At 28.8% G+C, this 21779-nt stretch overlaps 2 protein-coding genes across 2 annotated transcripts; both read left to right on the top strand.

Annotated features, from left to right (window-relative positions):
- Positions 1-11289: 11289 nt before the first annotated feature.
- Positions 11290-12911, top strand: LOC100257869 (cytochrome P450 76A1). Its single transcript, XM_002277710.4, has 2 exons — positions 11290-12201; positions 12294-12911. Exons 1-2 carry the CDS (start codon positions 11290-11292, stop codon positions 12909-12911), a joined length of 1530 nt encoding a protein of 509 aa, XP_002277746.1.
- Positions 12912-18460: 5549 nt separating this feature from the next.
- On the top strand, positions 18461-20924 carry LOC100263228 (cytochrome P450 76A1). The gene is made up of 2 exons (XM_002277689.4): positions 18461-19624; positions 20203-20924. Exons 1-2 carry the CDS (start codon positions 18713-18715, stop codon positions 20815-20817), a joined length of 1527 nt encoding a protein of 508 aa, XP_002277725.1. The 5' UTR covers positions 18461-18712; the 3' UTR covers positions 20818-20924.
- The last annotated feature ends 855 nt before the right edge of the window (positions 20925-21779 follow it).

Below are 21779 nucleotides of genomic sequence, written 5' to 3'. Positions count from 1 at the left end.
CACAAAATAACATTTACTAAATCTAGGGATGGGAGTCATGGGACTGATAAACTTATCACCAAATTTTGTTCAAAAAATAGATCACCCTTCTTGTTCATAAGAGTTAAGGTAAATCAATAATAATTTTACAATTTTCAATTTATTTGTTTTTAATGAAATGTCAATCTTAAATTATGTGTAAATACGAAATAACCCCATGTATTAAAAAATTTCATCAAATTAAATAAACCTATGTGATAATCATACTTATACCGATTCGAGTTTTTATATAATATATTTGAATTTTTATTATCTTTTGATGAAAAATTCTAATGAGAGAACCTATTTTAAAGATTGGACATGATTTGTGAATTAATTACATTATTAGAAAAGGTTTAAAAAAGGCGATAGAAATATATGATTGTTTTTAATAATTAATGTAGATTTAATCAAATTTTATCTCGATATAATTTCATGGGGAGCTGAATATGAAAGTGCAAGATTCAATAACAATGTTTCATATTGTTATTGTTAAGTTTTGCTTCTTATTTGGGGCCTTTTATTAACAATGTGAATAACTAAAGGAAAAGGGGTTGTAATTTTTTCCATTCAAGCTCTGGACTCTTTTTTATTTTTAAAATAAAAGAAGAAGGGGAGCAGACATTGCACCAGATATAGCATTGTTCTCCACCGAACGTACATAGACATATGTCGCATTCCATCCGTGGACACAACTTGAAAGGGGTTATCAAAAAGTCACATTCTCCTCGAAAATAATTATGGCTCATCAAATTTTTTTATTTATGGGTCTGTTCCAAGAAGAGGAGATATGGTCCCGGCATCCTTGAAATGATGCAAAGATGTCACATTCTCTTCTGAGTTGAACTTGAGATTGCTTTCATATGAAATATTTTATGTCCTTAATGTTCCGTGTTCTATTTCTTGGTGCAATGTAATGCTACCTTTGGGCTTAAATATAACATTGGAATAGGTCTTTGGGGGGACCTGTACTCCGGTCCCCGCCCAACCCACCTCCATTGTATATAAATTAAATAAAAAATCATTTATTTTATTTTTCCCTTTTTAGCATAAATAAAATAAATAAATATTTTTATAAAAATTTATGACTGTGTTGTCATCCCTTGAATAGATTCTATAAATAGATCGGTGCATATATCCCACTTATATAAGAATTAATTATATTTAGAGAAACAAGGAGCTTATATTTTTACCTTTTTTCTTGTTTTTATTTTTCAATTAATAATGTAAATTATGAGAGTGTCTTTTATTGAAGACGAAGAGATATGTACATTGCATTAGGATCAAGATGTCGCATTCTATTTTTAGGACCATCTAAAAAAGGTTTGTTATTCAACCTTATATCTATTTTTAGGTTTTGTTTAAAAAAAACATGTAAGAAATGGATTTGACCTGCTTGAAAAGTATTCAAGAAGACATAATATTTGGAAAAGAAAATACTTTTAAAATTATAAAAAACAAATTGAACTGTGTTATCATTCCTTAAATGAGTTCCATAAATAGGTTGGTACATACCTCGTTTACCACTCACAAGGAGTGTATACTTTTACTTTTTTTTTCTTGTTTTTACTTTTATTTTTATTATCTTTTGATGAAAATTTCTAACGAAAGAACTTATTTTGAAGATTGGACATGATTTATGATTTATTACACTGTTTAGAAAAGGTTTAATAAAGGCAATAGAAATATATGATTGATTTTAATAATTAATGTAGATTTAATTAAATTTTATCTCGATATAACGGGGAACTAAATATGAAAGTGCAAGATTCAACAACAATGTTTCATATTGTTATTGTAAAGTTTTGCTTCTTATTTGGGGCTTTTATTAACAATGTGAATAACTAAAGGAAAAGGGTTGTCATTTTTTCCATTCAAGCTCTGAACTCTTTTTTATATTTTAAAATAAAAGAAGAAGGGGAGCACACGTTGCACGGATTTTTGATAAGAGTACAGCGGTTTTTTAAAATAATTCCAAAATTACTATAATAGAAAAAATATTTCCAAATATACCGTAGTTTTATCCCGTTAGGAGGGAGAAAAGAAATTGTAAATGATAAATTGTCTCTTAAAAAGATGATTTTCACAAAAAAAAAAAAAAAAAAAAAAAAAAGTGAGAAATCGTCTCTTAAAGAGATGATTACTTAAAAAAAAATTAAAAAAAAAAACCTAAGTGGGAAATCGTCATTTCCACAATAAAATAAAAATAAAATAAAATTCTCACTTTAAAAATTTTTTTAAAAAAAACCATGTGGGAAATCGTTTCTTTAAAAGACGATTTCCATAAAAAAAATTTCTCACTTTAAAATAAAAAAAAACAAAAAAAAAAACCATAGAAACGATTTCCACAAAAAAAAAAAAAAAAAAAAAAAAATTCTCACTTTTAAGAGACGATTTCCACACAAAAGCTGCCCCCAACAAAAAGCCAAAAGTGAGAAATTCTCACTTAAAAAAAAAAAACCTTTAAAAATCCAATTTTTTCATTCTTTATTCTATTTATACAGTAATACATTTATTATAAATATATATGTTATAAAATCAATTAATTTTATTTACTAAATTTAATTTATAAATAATATACTAAATTTAATATAAGATAAATAATCTTTATATATTGTTTTTTTTTTTTCATTTTGAAATTAAAAAAAAAACTATTATCAATTTTATGTGAAAATTAAGTTTAAAAAAATTGTTATTAATTTATTAAATAAAAAAAACGTGAGAAACGATTTTAAAAAAAAAATAAAACTTTAAAAATCCATTTTTCTATTCTATATTATACTTATACAATAATACAATTATTAAAAATATATATTACAAAATTATTTAACTTTTTTTTTATATTTTTTCATTTTACTGTGAAATTTTAACTTAAAGATTAATATTTTTAATCTTAAAATTTATATAATAAAATTAATTTAAAAATTAAACAAAACAAAATTATTTATTTTGTAAATAATTATTTAATAAATTAATAATATATTTGTTTTTTAAACCCATTTTTCACATACAATTGATAATATTTTTTTATTTTTTTAATTCCTAAAAGAAAAAAATAATAGATAAATATTATTTATTTTATATTAAATTTACTATACTATTTAAAAATTAAATTTAGTAAATAAAATTAATTAATTTTATAATATATATTTTTAATAATTGTATTATTGTATAAGTATAATATGGAATAGAAAAATAGATTTTTAAAGTTTTTTTTTTAAATCGTTTCTGACGTTTTTGTTTTTTATTTTTTATTTAATAAATTAATGACAATTTTTTTAAACTCATTTTTCACATAAAATTGATAATAGTTTTTTTTTTAATTTCAAAGTTAAATAAAAAAACAATATATAAATATTATTTATCTTATATTAAATTTAGTAAATAAAATTAATTAATTTTATAATATATATATATAATAAATGTATTATTGTATAAATAGAATAAAGAATGAAAAAAATGGATTTTTAAAGGTTTTTTTTTTAAGTGAAAATTTCTCACTTTTGGCTTTTAGTGGGGGCAACTTTTATTAAGAGGCGATTTCTCACTTAGGTGTTTTTTTTATAAAAAAAAATATTAATTGAGAATATATTTATTTATTTTTTGTGTGGAAATCGTCTTTTTAAAAGACGATTTCTCACTTGATTTTTGTATTTTTTGAAATCGTCTCTTGAAGAGACGATTTCTCTCTTTATTATTATTATTTTTTTTTGTGAAAATAGTCTCACGATTTCTCACTTACAATTTATTTTTTCTTTTTTAGCTGGACAAAATTATGATAGATTTAGAATTATTTTTCATACTACGGTAATTTAGGAATTATTTTTAAAAATTGCTGGACTCTTATAAAAAATCCGACATTGCATCGGATATAGCATTGTTCTCCACTGACCGCACAGAGACGTGCCGCATTCCATCCGTGGACACAACTTGAAAGGGGTTAAAAAAAGTCACATTCTCCTCGAAAATAATTATGGCTCTTCAAATTTTTTTATTTATGGGTCTGTTCCAAGAACAGGAGATATGGTCCCGGCATCCTTGAAAGGATGCAAAGAAGTCACGTTCTCTTCTGAGTTGAACTTAGAGATTGCTTTCATATGAAATATTTTATGTCCTTAATGTTCCGTGTTCTATTTCTCGGTGCAATGTAATGCTACCTTTGGGCTTAAGTATAACATTGGAATAGGTCTTTTGGGGGGACCTCTACTCCGGTCCCCGCCCAACCCACCTCCATCATATATAAATTAAATAAAAAATCATTTATTTTATTTTTCCCTTTTTAGCATATATAAAATAAATAAATATTTTTATAAAAATTTACGACCTTGTTGTCATCCCTTGAATGGGTTCCATAAATAGGTCGGTGCATATATGTCATTTATATAAGAATTAATTATATTTAGAGAAACGAGGAGTGTATATTTTTACCTTTTTTTTTCTTATTTTTAATTTTAAATTAATAATGTAAATTATGAGAGTGTCTTTTATAGAAGATAAAGAGGTATTTATATTGCATTATGATCAAAATGTCGCATTCTATTTTTAGGACCATCTCAGAAAGGTTTGCTACTTGACCTTATAATTATTTTTTTGTTTTTTTTTTCCCAAAAACATGTAAGAGATGACCCCGACCTCCTTGAAAAGGATTCAAGAAGACATAATATTTGGAAAAGAAAATACTTTTAAAATTGTAAAAAATAAATTGAATAGTATTATCATCCCTTAAACGAGTTCCATAAATAGGTTAAGTGCATATTTTGTTCACCACTCACAAGAAGTATATACTTTTACTTTTTTTTTTCTTGTTTTTACTTTTCACTTAATAATGTAAATTACAATAATGTCTTTTATTGAAGATGAAGAAGTATGTACATTGCATTAAAATCAAGATGTCACATTCTATTTTTAGGATCCTTTCAAAAGGGTTGGCTATTCGATCTTAAATTTATTTTAAGGTTATTTTCCAAAAACATGTAAGAGATGGTCCCGAACTCCTTGAAAAGGATTTCAGAATACATAATATTTGGAAAAGAAAATAAAAAAAAAAATTCTCCTCCTAGATGTTTAAGTTATGATTGTTTATATTATAACGTGTTTTTGTTCATCTTTACCGACTATTTTTTTCTAAAATAGTAAGCTCCTTTGCATAAAATATAGTACTAAATCTAACTTAGCTCAAGTCATCATATGCGTAACTAGTGTAGGAATCAACCTTCTTGTGTCATTCTCTTTAATAGTTTAATGTCTCTTCTTGATCATAGGTTTTTTTTATTACTAAAATCAGTATTCAAATTGTTAAAGCACTTTACACCCTTTTATTTATATATAACATTTCAAATTAAGTATAAGAAATATGAAGCTTAAAGGGCCTAGCTTGCATATGCAAAATATTTTTGTAGAAAAAATTACATAAATAGGCATTTTAATTAATTAATTTATTTTTTATAAGAGACTTTAAAAGTAAAATAGAAAGCTATAAGGTCAAACTTATTGTAAAAATAATTTACTCATAAAGAAAGGATTGGTTATCAAAAAAACATTCTTTACTATATTTTTAAATGATTGTTTAAAATTTTTTATGGTATTAATAGCTCATTTTAACATGCAGTTACATTAAATTAATACAAAAATAACTTTCTATAATAAGATAATTTGGAAAAAATAAATAAATTATCTATATGAATTAATTTGAAGGTTAGAAAAAAAAACAATATATGAGTTAATTATTATTATTATTATTATTTTCTTTATTCCCTTTCCCCTCACCTCTACTGCCACTCCTTTACACATTCCATCCATAGTTTCTTTAAGAAATTGGTAAGTTTTTTTTTTTTTTTAAGTTTTTTTTTATTTTATTTTAGTTTTTACATTGATTGTTCTTAATTATTAAAATTCTATGAATTAATTTTCATTATTTTTGGGTTTGCATTTACTTGATTTGGATATTGTGGACTTTGGGTGATTTGGGTTTGTTGACTTAGGTTTTATTTGAGTTTATTGATCATTATTTTGAGCTTAGACTATTGATACTTCATTAGACTTATTTGATTGGGCTTATTGTTGGGTTTATTAATTATTGGGTTTCAAATTGTTGAGTGCATGATTTGGGCCTGTTAGGTTATGTTTGGTTCCCGGAAAATAAAGGAGAAAAAAAAAATGCAAAGGAAAATGATTTTTTCATGTTTGGTTGTCATATGAAAAATATCAAAGAAAAATAAAATATAATTAAAACTAATTAAAAGCTTATATATTTTAAAATTATTTAATCTTTATATTAATGAGTTAAAATAAATAAAATGAGTTTGAAGTAACAAAAAAAATAATTTATCAACTTTTAATCTATTTTTTTTATTTTCCTTCACTTTTTCTTTCCTTCTACTTTTCCTTTGTATTTTCTTTCCCTTGCATTTTCCTTCAAATTTTCTGGGAACCAAACATAGAAATTTTTTTATGGTATTAGACTATTGATACTTCATTGGACTTATTTGATTGGGCTTGTTGTTGGGTTTATTAATTATTGGGTTTCAAATTGTTGTGTGCATGATTTGGGCCTGTTAGGTTAGAGGTTTTCATATTTGGATTTGAACTTGATTTAATTGTTTAGATTTTGAGCTTACATGTTATTTGACTTGAGTTTTATTTTATGTTATGCATGAGTCCATTTTTTTGAGACCTTTTTTGCTAAGCATGGATTCGTGACACATGGAAGACCGAATTTTATGGAAGAAAAGAAGACTCAAGAAGACTTAAAATAGGACATGAAACCTTAAGTAAAAAGAGGGTATTGAGCTTGCTAAATATTTGTTTGGGTACACATTTTATTTCTTTACTTTTATTTAGTTTAATTTATGGTGACTCCTATAAACATCTTTTTGTATGTATTTATTAGCTGTTTACAAAGTTGAATATTTGATAGTTAATATATTTTGTTGTAATAAAAGAAATAATTTAGTAGTTATGTTTTAATAAGATAATAGATCAAAAAAATATTATTTTTAATAAAAAAGAGTTATCTTAATAAAAAATTCAGATAAATATTTTTAGAGGAATCCATAAAATCGCTTGTAGTAAAAATTAAAAAAAATGTTATTAATAACAACTATTTGAAATTTTATTTATTTGTCTACTAAAAATTATGCAGAATTTTGTTTTTAAAATAAAATTGTTTACTAAAAATTATCCAAAAAATTGTTTTTAAAATAAAATTGTCCAAAAAGTTCATTTTTAATAAAATTCGTCCAAAAAAAATGTTTTTTTTAAAATAAAACTTTCTTTTCTCAATAAGAATGTGATTAAAAGTTTTTATTTTTATTTTTATAAATAGATGTCTTAAAGATTTTTTTAAAAAGTAAGAATATGATGAGAGTCATTTTTATAAATTGAAATTGTAGAAATCATTTCCTTAATAAATTTAGATTGAAAATATTTTCATAAATAAAATTTATAAAAAAAAATCAATTCATTTGTAAATAAAATCAAATTAGAATATTCTTCTGTAAATAATTTTTTTAAATAATTTATAATTTTTTTTTTCTAAATGAAATCCAAAACCTTCTAAATAAGAATTGAATTGAAAGTTTTTTTTCTTTTCCAAATAGATTGGTAAGTAATAAAGAATTTCTTTCGAGATGAAATCCAAATAAAAATCATTGTGTAAATATTTTTCTTTTAAGTTTGTAGAAAATCTTTATATAAAATAAATAAAAATTAAATTAAAATACTTTTGTAAATAAGATTGTAAAAATTATTTTCCTAACAAAGGTAAATAAAAACCATTTTTTGTAAATAAGATTAAGCTGGTTTTTTTTATTAATAAAATTGATTTTAATAAATTCTTTTAACAACGTTGAGTGCAAATAACTTTCTTACAAATAAAATTGAATCATATAATTTCTTGAAAATAAATTAAAATTTAACTAATAAGTAAATTGAAATCATTAATTAATTTATTTATTTTATGTAAATAAACCATTTTCAAAATTTCTTGAAATTGTGTTGCAATCTTTAAAATAATCAAATCATCTTTTTTTTTTATTTTATCAATTTAATAAATCCATTTGTGTAATTCCCTTGTCATTCTTTTTGTACATTATTGTAATATGATTTTGTTATATATTGATTTGTATTATTATTATTTTTTTAGTATTCTTGATTAATTAATTAATTGTTGTAATTCCTTTTACTTACTTTGTATAGATTGTTAATATGCAGACTTAGAGGGTTATTATGACTTATCACCATATCTGCTCGATGGGTAACTTGCTCTCAGGATTTGAATTTGATTTTTTAAAGACACATCTTTTCTTAAAAAATAAGGAGTGATATTATGATTTTATTTATTATTTTGTCTTCTTTTTTAAAAATAAACAAAAGTAAGTGACAACTTCAAAATTTTCAAAAAATCATTTTTCACATAAAAATGAGTTTTATTATCCAGTAGGAATACACATAAAAAATGCGGGTGCACACATATATTGTGCAAAAATTATTCCCTCCATATTTTTAATGATGAAAGGTGAATTTATGGCTAAAAATGACATTTTGCCCCAAAATTTAGTTTATGGCAAAAAAAATTGTGAAAAAATGTGATATTTGTTGTAGCAATAATAATTTAAAATAATATTTTTTAACAATATTTTCATCTAAAATGAATAATGAATAAAGTTTAACTTTTTTAATGAGTGAAGTTTTTCATTTCATGTACACATTTAATATCGAAGAATATAATATTTTAGAATGTTTTGATTTAATATAGAATTAATTAGATCGGTCTTTTGAATTTGAAATTATTCTTAAAGATTTTTAAAATCATTTAAAGACTTTAAATTATTAATTATGTCTTATTTAATTTATTATTTATTTACCTAAATTTAAAAAAAAATATTTGTGTTTATAAGAGAAACAATAAAGTCATGATTTATAATATATTAGTTTTGATGATTAGATCAATTTTTTGAGTTCCAACTATTTTAAAAAATTATTAAAATCATTAATAAATTCAATATAAAGTATTACTCAATTTGGAGTTCATTTTTATTGTGAAAATTTATAAAAATAATTATTTGTAAAAGAAATTAATGCATCTATCATGAACCATTTTTTATCCATAAATTTATGGTATTAAGGAACTTATTAATTGAATGTGAAATTATTTTAAAAAATTATTAAATTTGTTAATAACTTCAACACATTAAGTTTTGTTTAATTTGGAACTTATTTATCTTGATTAAAAAAATTATAAAATAATGATTTTATATAGAAGAGAAATAATAGAGTCATTTTAGACCAATTTTTGTCCACAATTTTTTGGTATTGATTGAATCATTATTTGAATTTTAAATTATTTTTAAAAATTATTAAACTTGTAAAAGAAAAACAATAAAGTGTTCTAAACTAATTTTTGCTTATAAATTTATGGTATTAAATTATTAATTAGTTCAATATTTGAGTTTTAAATTACTTTTAAAAATTGTTAAACTTGATAATGAATCTAACACATTAAATTTTATTTAATTTAGAACTCATTTGCTTAATAAGAAAAATTAGAAAATGATGATTCTATATAGAAGAGAAATGATAAAATTATTTTAAATCAATTTTTGTTCATAAAGTTCTGATATTAATTGGTTCATTATTTGATTTTTAAATTATTTTTAAAAATGATTAAACTTATCAAGTCTTTCTTAATTTGGAGTTTATTTGACGAATTAAAAAAAATTGTAATATATATATATATATATATATATATGGTATTAATTGGTTCATGATTTGAGTTTTCTGATTATTTTTTAAAATTACTAGATTTGATAATCAATTTAACACATTAAGTTTTATTTAATTTAGAGTTTATTTGCTTAGTAAAAAAAATGGAAATAATGATTCCATGTAGAAAAGAAATAATAAAATCATTTTAGATCAATTTTTGTTTATAAAGTTTTGGCATTAATTGGTTTACTATTTGATATTTAAATTATTTTTAATAATTATTAAACTTGTTAAGTCTTGCTTAATATGAAGTTTATTTTACTGATAATATATATATATGTATATATATAGTTAGAGAGAGAATAAATTACCCTAAACATTTAAAATAAATTGGATCTATAACTTACTAAAGTTATTAACTATTAATTTTCATGACTTTTTAGTATTAATTAAATCTATTTTTGAATTTCAAATTATTTTTGAAAATTAATAAATTTTATGTATCATATACAATTTGTTTTGAAATTTATTTGTTTAATGAAATTTTTTTAAAAAGTTAATAGAAATTTGGAAAAATACTTATAATTTAAAAGAAGATCATAATTGAAGATTTTCGATATCAAATCGTGGAAAGAGAAAAAGAATGATATCATGTTTAATTTTATTTAATTTTATAATTTTTTAAAACTTTCTATATTTTCCTTTTATTTTTAAAAAACCAATGATACAACTTTTACTTATTTTCTAAAAACTTTTATTTATTTCACTTTGTTTTTAAAAATTGTCCTAAAGAACACGGTGAGATAATATTAAAAAATTTTAAAAATGGTTTTTTGTTTTTAAAACCTGTAAATTGTTTTAAAATCACACAACCAACAGCTCCAAAGATTTCAAACTTTTTTATTTTCACGTTTTCTACTACAAAAAAAAACTTAGTATGAATAGAGGTATGTAGTCTTTCGTTTAGATTTATAATCTTTTCTTGGTATTTAAGGTGGTATCGAAGGATTCGCTAGAGAAGTCAAGTTGTTGAAAGCGATTCATTCACGCCAAGGACTACATTTTCTCCGTGGCTGTCCAGCGCGGCCATATAACGTAAGGCGGCATATTGTCACTTTTACGTTGGATTTGTCGTCATTTTTATCAGAAAATACAAAGGATTCTTGTGATTTGCTCATTAGATTAATATTTTTTCTGATTCCATTTTGCTAGAAAGCATATTATATTTGGAAAGCATCAAGTTTTCTCCCGCAAGCATATTATAGTTTTGTTGTTAGTACAAGTCATCACACAAGTAGTAACTGAGTTGAGATACCACTCCCTATGATTTTAGAACATCCGCTTTAAAAATAACTAATTTTATAATTTCATTTTTCAGAGAATATTTTATAATACGGTGTTATCACAAGAACATAATTTTTTTTTTATAAGATTTAATTAAATATTAAATCCAAGCAATTTAAGAACCCGCCACGACCATGCCAATTCGTTATTGGCTTCAAAATCTCCATCCCGAAGTGAGGTCCAACTGGGCAGCAAGTTTCACCTGCGAGCTTCATTCAAAAGATGGAGTGGACTACAAATTTTCTTGTTTGGTTGATTATCCCTTTCTTATCAGCACTGCTCTTGCTACTTCACCGGCTAAAGTCCGGCTTTAATAAGCATCTGCCACCGGGACCGCCGGGATGGCCAATTTTCGGAAATATTTTCGATCTGGGAACATTACCACACCAAAAACTTGCTGGCCTAAGAGACACGTATGGGGACGTCGTGTGGCTAAATTTAGGTTATATTGGGACGATGGTGGTTCAGTCCTCTAAGGCGGCCGCTGAACTGTTCAAGAACCATGACCTTTCTTTCTCGGACCGGAGCATCCACGAAACCATGCGAGTTCACCAATATAACGAATCCTCTTTGTCCCTGGCTCCATACGGTCCATACTGGCGCTCACTGAGACGTCTGGTGACCGTGGACATGCTGACCATGAAGCGAATCAACGAGACTGTCCCGATTCGTAGAAAATGCGTGGATGATTTGTTATTGTGGATAGAAGAGGAGGCACGGGGGATGGATGGAACGGCGACTGGTTTAGAGTTAGGTCGCTTCTTCTTCCTTGCCACATTCAACATGATCGGAAACCTTATGCTGTCACGAGACCTATTGGATCCGCAATCGAGGAAGGGGTCGGAGTTCTTTACAGCAATGCGCATATCGATGGAGAGCTCGGGCCATACCAACTTTGCTGATTTCTTTCCATGGCTTAAATGGTTGGACCCGCAGGGCTTAAAGAAAAGAATGGAGGTTGATCTTGGAAAATCCATAGAAATTGCTTCCGGCTTCGTTAAGGAGCGTATGAGACAAGGGCGAGCGGAGGAAAGCAAGAGGAAGGACTTCCTGGATGTGCTGTTAGAGTTTCAAGGTGATGGAAAGGATGAAGCAACTAAAATTTCCGAGAAGGGCATCAACATATTCATAACGGTGATCCTTGAAATCTTAGATTTGATGCACATATAATTCCATGTCACTTACATAACTCTAACTACTTGATGCATGATTTATATATGGTGCAGGAAATGTTCATGGCTGCATCAGAAACCACTAGCAGCACCATGGAATGGGCTATGACTGAGCTCCTGCGCAGTCCTGAGTCCATGACTAAGGTTAAGGCAGAGCTTGGTCGAGTTATTGGAGAAAAAAGGAAGCTTGAAGAGAGCGACCTGGATGATCTCCCATATTTACATGCTGTGGTGAAAGAGACACTACGATTGCATCCTGCAGCTCCATTCCTAGTTCCACGAAGAGCAGTTGAAGATACTAAATTCATGGGGTACCACATACCCAAAGGCACGCAAGTATTCGTGAATGTTTGGGCAATTGGAAGGGAAGCCGAAACTTGGGATGATGCACTATGTTTTAAGCCAGAGAGGTTTGTAGACTCAAACATGGATTATAAGGGCCAAAATTTCGAGTTCATCCCATTTGGCGCAGGGCGAAGGATTTGCGTAGGAATTCCATTAGCCTATCGAGTGCTACACTTTGTGTTGGGGTCGCTGCTTCATCATTTTGACTGGCAACTTGAGCGTAATGTCACGCCAGAGACAATGGACATGAAAGAGAGGCGCGGAATCGTAATCTGCAAGTTTCATCCATTGAAAGCTGTACCCAAAATTAAGCCTATCTCTACCTGAATCTCTTTGATGTATTATCACGATGTAACGTTTTAGATTATGTGTTCTCCCAGGGCTTTCTTTCAGTCATCTGATTACAAATCCTGCTTAATGCCCGAGACCTAAACATAAGTTTCTCGTCAACACTTAGATTGTGACAATAAGGCTTGGCTGATGGTTATTTCATTAGTGTTATTATAATTGCGCAAAACGTACTGTGAGTGATCTAATAACAAATCCTACTTCATGCAGAAGACCAAATCATTTTCCCATAACATCTCATAGTTACCATGAAGCTCGACTGATATATCATATATTATAATTATTATTATTTGAAAATGTGATAAGTATATATATATATATATATATATTATTAAAAAGTGATTTTTCCGTGAGGTAAATTTTTAAATAATAATTTATTAGTGCATCTTTATCCTAGAAATTATGGCAGCATACGAGAGGAGGAGGGGTGATTTATTTTATTCAGATAAATAATAATTTGATAAAAAAAAAAAGGAAGATGAAAGTTATACATACACAAATATGATAGGATCTTTAATTGGTATTAAGCCTTAAAAGATGGTAAAGTAAATGTGTGTGGTGGATGAAATAGACGTTAACAATAAAAGGGCTCCTGTTATGGTCATATAAAATGATACTTAGTAGTTGTATTTTTGTGGATATAAATCAAACCGTGTTCACAAGAACACGAGCTAAATGTCGTTTTTAAAGAAACGAACCAACTGTCGTGATCTCAAGAACATGATCTAAATGCTGTGTTCTTGAAAATATGATTACAAATAATCGAAAAAAGATCATTTATATTATAACCTATAATTGAAAAGAGATCACCTCTGTTGTAACAAGTTATTATTCATTTCAATTAGAGAATGATACGTGCATTCAATAAATATAAATATCAAAGAGCATCTAAGAAAAGATAATCTTACATTGGAGTGAGAAATTTGCATTAAGAAAATAGATGACACTGACAATGAATATTAATGGTTAGTATTCTCAGATTGTATACATGGTTATGGACAAATTTGAAAAAGTCTATAATAGTTACAAATTTGGAAAAATTGTTTTATACAAAGAAATTAAAAAGAATTATCGTATACAGGAAAAAAAAAAACACACCGATGCGGTCGACAACATTACGCCCCCATCCACGAACGCAACATCACCTTCTGGACTTAGCCGCTATCTTTTTAATCCAAACAACAAGGGTATATTCTCACAAGAAAAGCTGTCAGGATTCTCCCATGCATATGTCCAACCACACTCAAAGATTACCACAGAGGTGCTATAATTTTGTTAATAGTTTTGGAACTACCAATTTTTACAAATAATTTTTTTAATTTACTATAAATTTATTAAAAATCCTAGTTTTGGACTAGCTACAAAAGTTCGTTCTGGAATTTGGGCTTGACCTGTCCAGGCTTAGGTTAAACTGATGATGTAAATAAATTTAAGTTCATTTGAAAGAGTCAAAAAAGTTAAGCATATAAGAATTTAAAAATGATTTTTTTCTTTTTTTTTTTAAATAGTTTTTGCTATTGTTTTACTGTAGAATTTAATATCTACATTTGCACTATATAAAGGGTCCACGACGAGGTCCGGGGCTGCGTGTACATGCCCAAGGTCAAAACCGAATGGGCTCGAACTGTCTTGTACGCCCAAAAGTCTGGTGAATTGGGTTTTCTTCTCATACCAAGACCTAGCCCACTCTACCATACTATGATACTTTTGACGCAGGCCCACCAGGGTGCTTCGCATAGCTATGGACTACCTGAAAGGACAGGTCAAACATCAGCCCAATTAGTAATTTGCGATTTCAGGAACCCTACATAGAGGGTTTTTACTTTTTAGAGACACAACACTGCATCCTTTGTGGGAATCAGGAAGCAAAAGATTGGTTTAAATAATGATTTCAGGAGCATGATAAGAGAATATTCCAATACAGTGGAAGAAAAATTATTGCAGCTTGAGAGAAGACTGGACAAGCAATGAGAGGAACATGAAAAGGAAATTGATGCGCTCTTATTAGCTTTGGAAGCTCTGTGACAGGAAAACAAGATCTTAAAGGCAACAGCTACGGCTAGAACCTCGCAATAGACGTCGATTCTCGTCCATTCCGTGGAATCTCGACCTTCCCTCCAGTCAGCTGCACCCATTGAAGATCATGTGAGAGCAATCAAACCGACTAGTATACCTAAACAAGATTTTAGACCAAAGGAATCAATTCCACCATCGAGAAGACAAATCCCATGGTTGAATGATGAGACAACATGTGGCAAGGATAATACTATATAATGACAAATCTATGATAAAAAAGAGACTTTTTTTTTTTGTTACAACATTTAAAAAACTTAATAGTAAATTAAAAAATGATCTATCCCAATTAAAAAATAATAAATAAATAAATAAAACAAGTCCTTAAAATAAAAACCTGAGTTCTTAGAGACACAAAAAATGATGTAAAAAATAATTAGCCACATTCCCCTAGTCCCATGGCATTATGCAGCAACATACCCATTAATAGGCAAGTAGCCCATAAAAATAAATATTTTTCTTGTCTAAAAATTCCTTAACTGATGTGTTTATAACCAAGAAAAAGAGTAAAAATGAAGTAGCTACGAAAAACTTGTATAAGATAATACAAGTTATTCGAGCTTGAGACTTTAGTAGGAGATTCGTCTTCTTATAGACACAAATCTCAATATCTTCTAAAAACGAATCCCATTAACAAGCAAATGCAAAACCTTAACGAATATTGTGTACAAGCTAATACGAAATTCTGTCTATGAAAACCATGGGAATAATTTTTTATTCTTGATTCTCCATCAGAAACATTATAATGATATTTAAATAGTTTTTGCTATTGTATAATTTAAATCCTTATGGTTGTATTTGTGTTATATAAATAGCAAATTTTTTAATAGTTTTTGGTATTGTACGACATAAATCCTATGGTCACATTTGCGTTATATAAACAATCCATGAGGAGGTTTGGGGTTTCGTGTCCAAGGCTAAAATCGAATTGGGCTATAACTAATGCATCATTTATGCATTACTCAAGGGCCCTTTAGCCCAATCCCACTAGGTCCTGGTATGTCTGGAGCAAGTCTAACAATGTAAATTGTATGACTTGAAATGGTGTATACGAGATGGTAAAAAAGTCTATTTTTGGATAGACTACTGGGTATATATGTTGCCTCTTGTGTCTTTCCTGGATGAAAATAACTTACATTATATCAATTGGGATGTCAAAGTGCATGATTTTCTAAATCAAGATACCAAGGAATGGAATCTCCAAGTTATTTCAACATTTCTTTCATCGAATGTTTTAACAGATGTTAAAGCACTTCCAATCCCTTTCTCTCCCATTGAGGATAGGATTTTTTGGGATTTTTTTCAAAATGGTAAGTTTACTCTTAAATCAGCAACTTGGGCAATGAAAAAGCCTTCGATGCACCCTAGATAAAAAATGCTACATTGGATTTGGAAGTCAAATCTTTTACGAAAAATAAAGTTTTTCCTATGACTAGTTATTAGAGATGTCCTTCCTACTTGTGAGTTTTTAATTGCTAGAAGGTTGGAAATTACAAACATGTGTTATCTATGCAAATCAAATGTTGAGAATATTAACCATATTTTTAAATTTTATCCTTTTGTTCAAGGAATTTGGGATCGCATTAAGTATAATTGTCTTACACCTCTTTTCTATGAAGGTGGCTTCCTATCTTGGCTTGAAACAGTGTATAAAAACTATAAAATTAATTGCAAAATTTACAAGCATCCTATGAAAAAAATTTCCATTATCTTGTGGAATGTATGGATCCATAGAAATCAAGTTTTATTTAAAAAGATCCAACCCAACCCCTTTCTTATAATTGAGAAAGCGACTTTAAACTTCCAAAATATTCAAGATTATATGATTGACTCATATTTTCAAACCGAATGACGCAAAGTCCCTTGATTGGTTGAAAAATAGATTCGTTGGATTTCTCCAATTAATGGAATATTCAAATTAAATTTTGATGCTTCAAGGATAGAGAATAACAATGTTTCAAGATGGGCTATTAGAGACTCTAATAGACAATAAAAATGACTGTTATTAGACATATAAGTAATGCTTCAATAATTATTATAGAATATATGACATTAAGAGATGACATGTTAGCTGCCAAGAACAAGAAGTTATTGAACCTAGAAATTGAGGGTGACTAGAAAATAGTTATAAATTATTATAATAATAATAAAAATATAATTCCTAATTTTATTATGTTATTGATGGAGGATATTTGGAAGTTATCTCAAAATCTATATATTTATGGTTGTTGTCATATTTATAGGGAAACGAATAAAACAACATATTGTTTAGCTAATAAAGGTATTTATAATCTAGATTCAATCATTTGGTGGTCAAATTTTCCTTATGATGTTAGAAAGTTTAATTTTGAATATTATTATGACACCTTTTTCAATCGTAGGTGTTCTATTTCATAGTTATATATATATATATATATATATATATAAGTGACAAAAGCCCAACTTCAGCCCAATTAATAATTTCCTATTTTAGTAAATAAGCTATGTAACATTTCAAGTAATACTCTATTTTAAATTCAAAAGGGTAGGTGAATTGGCATTTGGTGGGTCTTCTAGTCGTTTTAACGCAATTATAAAACGAGTCAAGCATGATTTAGCTATTTAAATGTAAAAGATGAATGAGTTGCCATCTGCCAGCATCATACCATTTAAAAAATAAAAATAAACAAATGTACATCTTGGATGGAACTTGGCGCTGGGGTGGTGTTTTCTGTTGACTTAATGCCCTACGACATTTTTATATTTTCAATGGCTGTGACTCAAATTAACAAATTAATTATCAAGGAATAATTTATTAATTATCAAATTAACAAATTTTCAATGGCTGAACTAATACATTATAAAAATAAATAAAAAATAAAAAATAAAATTGGCGACACAATCATTCAACCAACAATTGTTTCTAAAATGTAGAGTATATTCCAAAGCAAAAGTAGGAAGTTCGCTTGGTGCATATGTCCAAGCCTCATATGGTACAAGGAGGTGCATGTTGTTACACTAATTTTTCATCTAACTTTTTCTAGAATCTTTCTCAATTTTTATATTCTTTTTTGAATGTTTGTGTCAACTTTTTGATAATGTACATAAAAATAGTTTCCAATAAAAAATATTCTCTAAATCCCTATAATTAAATTCACATAAAAACAATTTTCTATCAATGTTTTTATGAATACGACTTTATTTATATTTATTAGAACACAACTTTAGTTGATGCTTAAGATAGTATGACTCTAGTTCGTGTCTTAATGAAGATGATTCATCCATATTCACATGAATCACGGGACCTAAAATATGTGGCACAACTTGCGAGCCATGAAAAATGAAAATAGGGAATGACGTATACTGATATACATATTCATATTAACAATAAATAAATAAGATCAAAGTCACTTTCGCCCAGATACAGTGTGATATTGCCATAATTTGATGCAATTTAAGTAATAAGGACCGTGTCGACAGTCTTACACGAGAGAGGCACGTGGCAATTCAAGGGTTCAACTGACCTGGTGTTTTTTGATGATCTAAAGTAACAGAATATTCCAAACTACCAGTGCAGTGCGTGGGGGCGGGTACGTCCAAAATAGACCAAGTCGCAAGGGGGTCTCACAATCACTCAAATCACACAACAATTTAACAAAGGACTGCTCTGGGGTCATGCTTTCGCTTACATAAGGGAGACACAGGTCACATGCTTCCTTGGAGGAATCATGGTCGACTGGGCTTCAAATATTCTTCTATGGTGTATCATCCTTGTAATCCCGGTTCTATTCCTCCTACTTCACAGAAGAAGGTCGGGTTCAGTACGGCTGCCTCCGGGACCGCCGGGATGGCCGGTTTTCGGGAACATGTTCGATCTGGGAGCAATGCCACACGAAACCCTTGCGGGGCTGAGACACAAGTACGGGGACGTTGTGTGGCTGAATTTAGGAGCTATAAAGACGACGGTGGTTCAGTCCTCTAAGGCGGCAGCTGAACTGTTCAAGAACCAGGACCTCTGTTTCTCGGACCGCACCATCACCGAAACCATGCGCGCTCAGGGGTACCATGAAAGCTCCTTGGCCCTGGCTCCATATGGCCCACACTGGCGCTCCTTGAGGCGTCTGATGACGATGGAGATGCTGGTTACAAAGCGGATCAACGAGACTGCCGGGGTACGTAGAAAATGTGTGGATGACATGTTGTCATGGATAGAAGAGGAGGCGCGTGGGGTGGGAGGAGAGGGGCGTGGAATTCAGGTGGCTCACTTCGTCTTTCTGGCGTCATTTAACATGCTGGGAAACCTGATGCTGTCATGTGACCTGCTGCATCCAGGATCCAAGGAGGGGTCGGAGTTCTTCGAGGTTATGGTCAGGGTTATGGAGTGGCCAGGCCATCCCAACTCTGCGGACTTTTTTCCATGGCTGAGATGGATGGACCCACAGGGCTTAAGGAAGAAGGCGGAGCGTGACCTTGGAATAGCCATGAAAATCGCTTCAGGATTTGTTCAAGAGCGGATAAAACGAGGGCCGGCTGCGGAGGACCATAAGAAGGACTTCCTGGATGTGTTACTTGACTTCCAAGGAAGTGGAAAGAATGAGCCACCTCAAATTTCAGATAAGGACTTGAACATCATCATTCTGGTAAGTCGTCAACTCACATTCTTCTTGTTACTATCTGGAATTAATAAAAATAGTAATTTCATATATATTTTAAATACCTCAAAATATCAAAAGTTAATTTTTTTTCTTACTTTATATAATTAAAATTTTAAATATTTTAAGATACTAAAATTTATTATATTTTAATGATAAAATAAAATATATTTTATTTACTCTAGAATTAGGAGAGAAAATGGTAAAAATAATAATAATAATAATAATTATATTTTATTTTTCCATATGAACAATTTTGTAGATTGATTGTGAGTACTATTCTTAGATTATGCTAAATTTTGACTCTAGTTGAAATGCTTTAAGTATGAAATACTTTTGCTAATAGTTTTTCCATTAAAAAAATTTTTAGATAAAATTTTAAAAATAAATAAATAAATAAATAAAGGGGAAGAGAGAAGAAGCAAAGAAGACAAAGGCTAAAAATTTGTAACTTTGTTTATTAAGACACCATCGATTAGAAAAAATAATAACTTACAAAACCAACATTTGAAAAACCGTTTGATGCAAATAAAAAATGAGAATGACATAAAGGGCTATTGGTGCAGGAAATATTCATGGCGGGATCGGAAACCACTAGCAGCACGGTTGAATGGGCACTGACGGAGCTCTTACGCCATCCCGAATGCATGGCGAAGGTTAAAGCTGAGCTTGGACGAGTTGTTGGAGCAAGCGGTAAGTTAGAAGAGAGGCACATTGATGATCTCCAATATTTACAGGCTGTCGTGAAGGAAACATTCAGGTTGCACCCTCCAATCCCATTTCTGGTTCCTCGGAAGGCAGTTCGAGACACCAATTTCATGGGATACCATATTCCCAAAAACACACAACTGTTTGTGAATGTTTGGGCCATCGGAAGGGAAGCGGAGTTGTGGGAGGAGCCTTCGTCCTTCAAGCCTGAGAGGTTTTTAGACTTAAACCATATTGATTATAAGGGTCAACATTTCCAGCTGATCCCCTTTGGAGCCGGTCGAAGGATGTGTGCGGGAGTTCCATTAGCTCATCGGATGGTGCACCTTGTTCTGGGGTCCTTGGTTTACCATTTTGACTGGCAACTTGACAGCAGTATCACTCTTGAGACCATGGACATGAGAGAGAATTTGGCCATGGTGATGAGGAAGTTGGAACCACTCAAGGCTCTACCCAAAAAAGTTTCTCTCTGATGTTTTAAAAATTGTAAGCCTCATCACTCAAAAGTACGTAGAAATAAACTACTGTATGTTTATTTGAGGAATTAATATATTTATGGAATAATTTGAGTTTATTTTAATTTGTTGCAATAATCACAAAAATAGATATATTATACGGAATGCTAAAGATTCCTCTCCATTGTATTAGAAGTGCTCTTAATTTTTGGAACGGTTATTATTGATTTATGTCTCTGTTTCATGATATCCACTCTAACATTTTAATTATTTTTCGTTTAGAATTAACCTTTTTCATATAGAAGATGACAAGTTGTTATTAGTCTACTCTAACTGATAAATTGATTTTGGTTTTGAATTCTTAATACAATCAAACACAAAATCCGAATTCATTGTCAACCTAAATCAACCGTAAATTCCATCTTTAAGGGTGGATGATCATCCCCTCTTACTAATTTATGAATATTAGTGGGTCCATCAAACCCAAATATTCTATGTAATTTCTTTTAAAAAAAAAAAAAACCAACGTGGCTTGTTGATACATGTAGAAAAGACGGTTTTCAAAATAAAATATTTCTAAAACAAATTGAAGAGGTTAACATATATAAAATTCTATATATTTTTAGTTAAATATCTTAAATTTAAATTTTATTTATTTTTAGTATGTACCATTAATAAATGATGGTCATAATAAGGTTTATAAATTATTTTCAAATATAATTAAAGACAAAGAAGGTAGATTTTGTGAGACTGAGCTTAACAAATAGGTCGATTATTTGTGGCATTTTGTCATTATCGTAGGCTCTTCACTTTCATTACATCAATATGCATTGCCTCGCAAAATAGCAATAGAATTTCTCTAAACATTTTTAATTGACTAATTAGACAATATCTTATTTTAAACATAGGAGTTACTAAGAGTTAAATTTGAAAAAAAAAACCGATTATATGAGAAATGCTTTAGGAAGTTATAGGGGATA

Source organism: Vitis vinifera, chromosome 8 (assembly GCF_030704535.1).
Source record: "Vitis vinifera cultivar Pinot Noir 40024 chromosome 8, ASM3070453v1".
NCBI lineage: Eukaryota > Viridiplantae > Streptophyta > Magnoliopsida > Vitales > Vitaceae > Vitis > Vitis vinifera.
The sequence above is the reverse complement of the archived record's forward strand: the minus strand, read 5'-3'. Positions and strand labels throughout refer to the sequence as shown.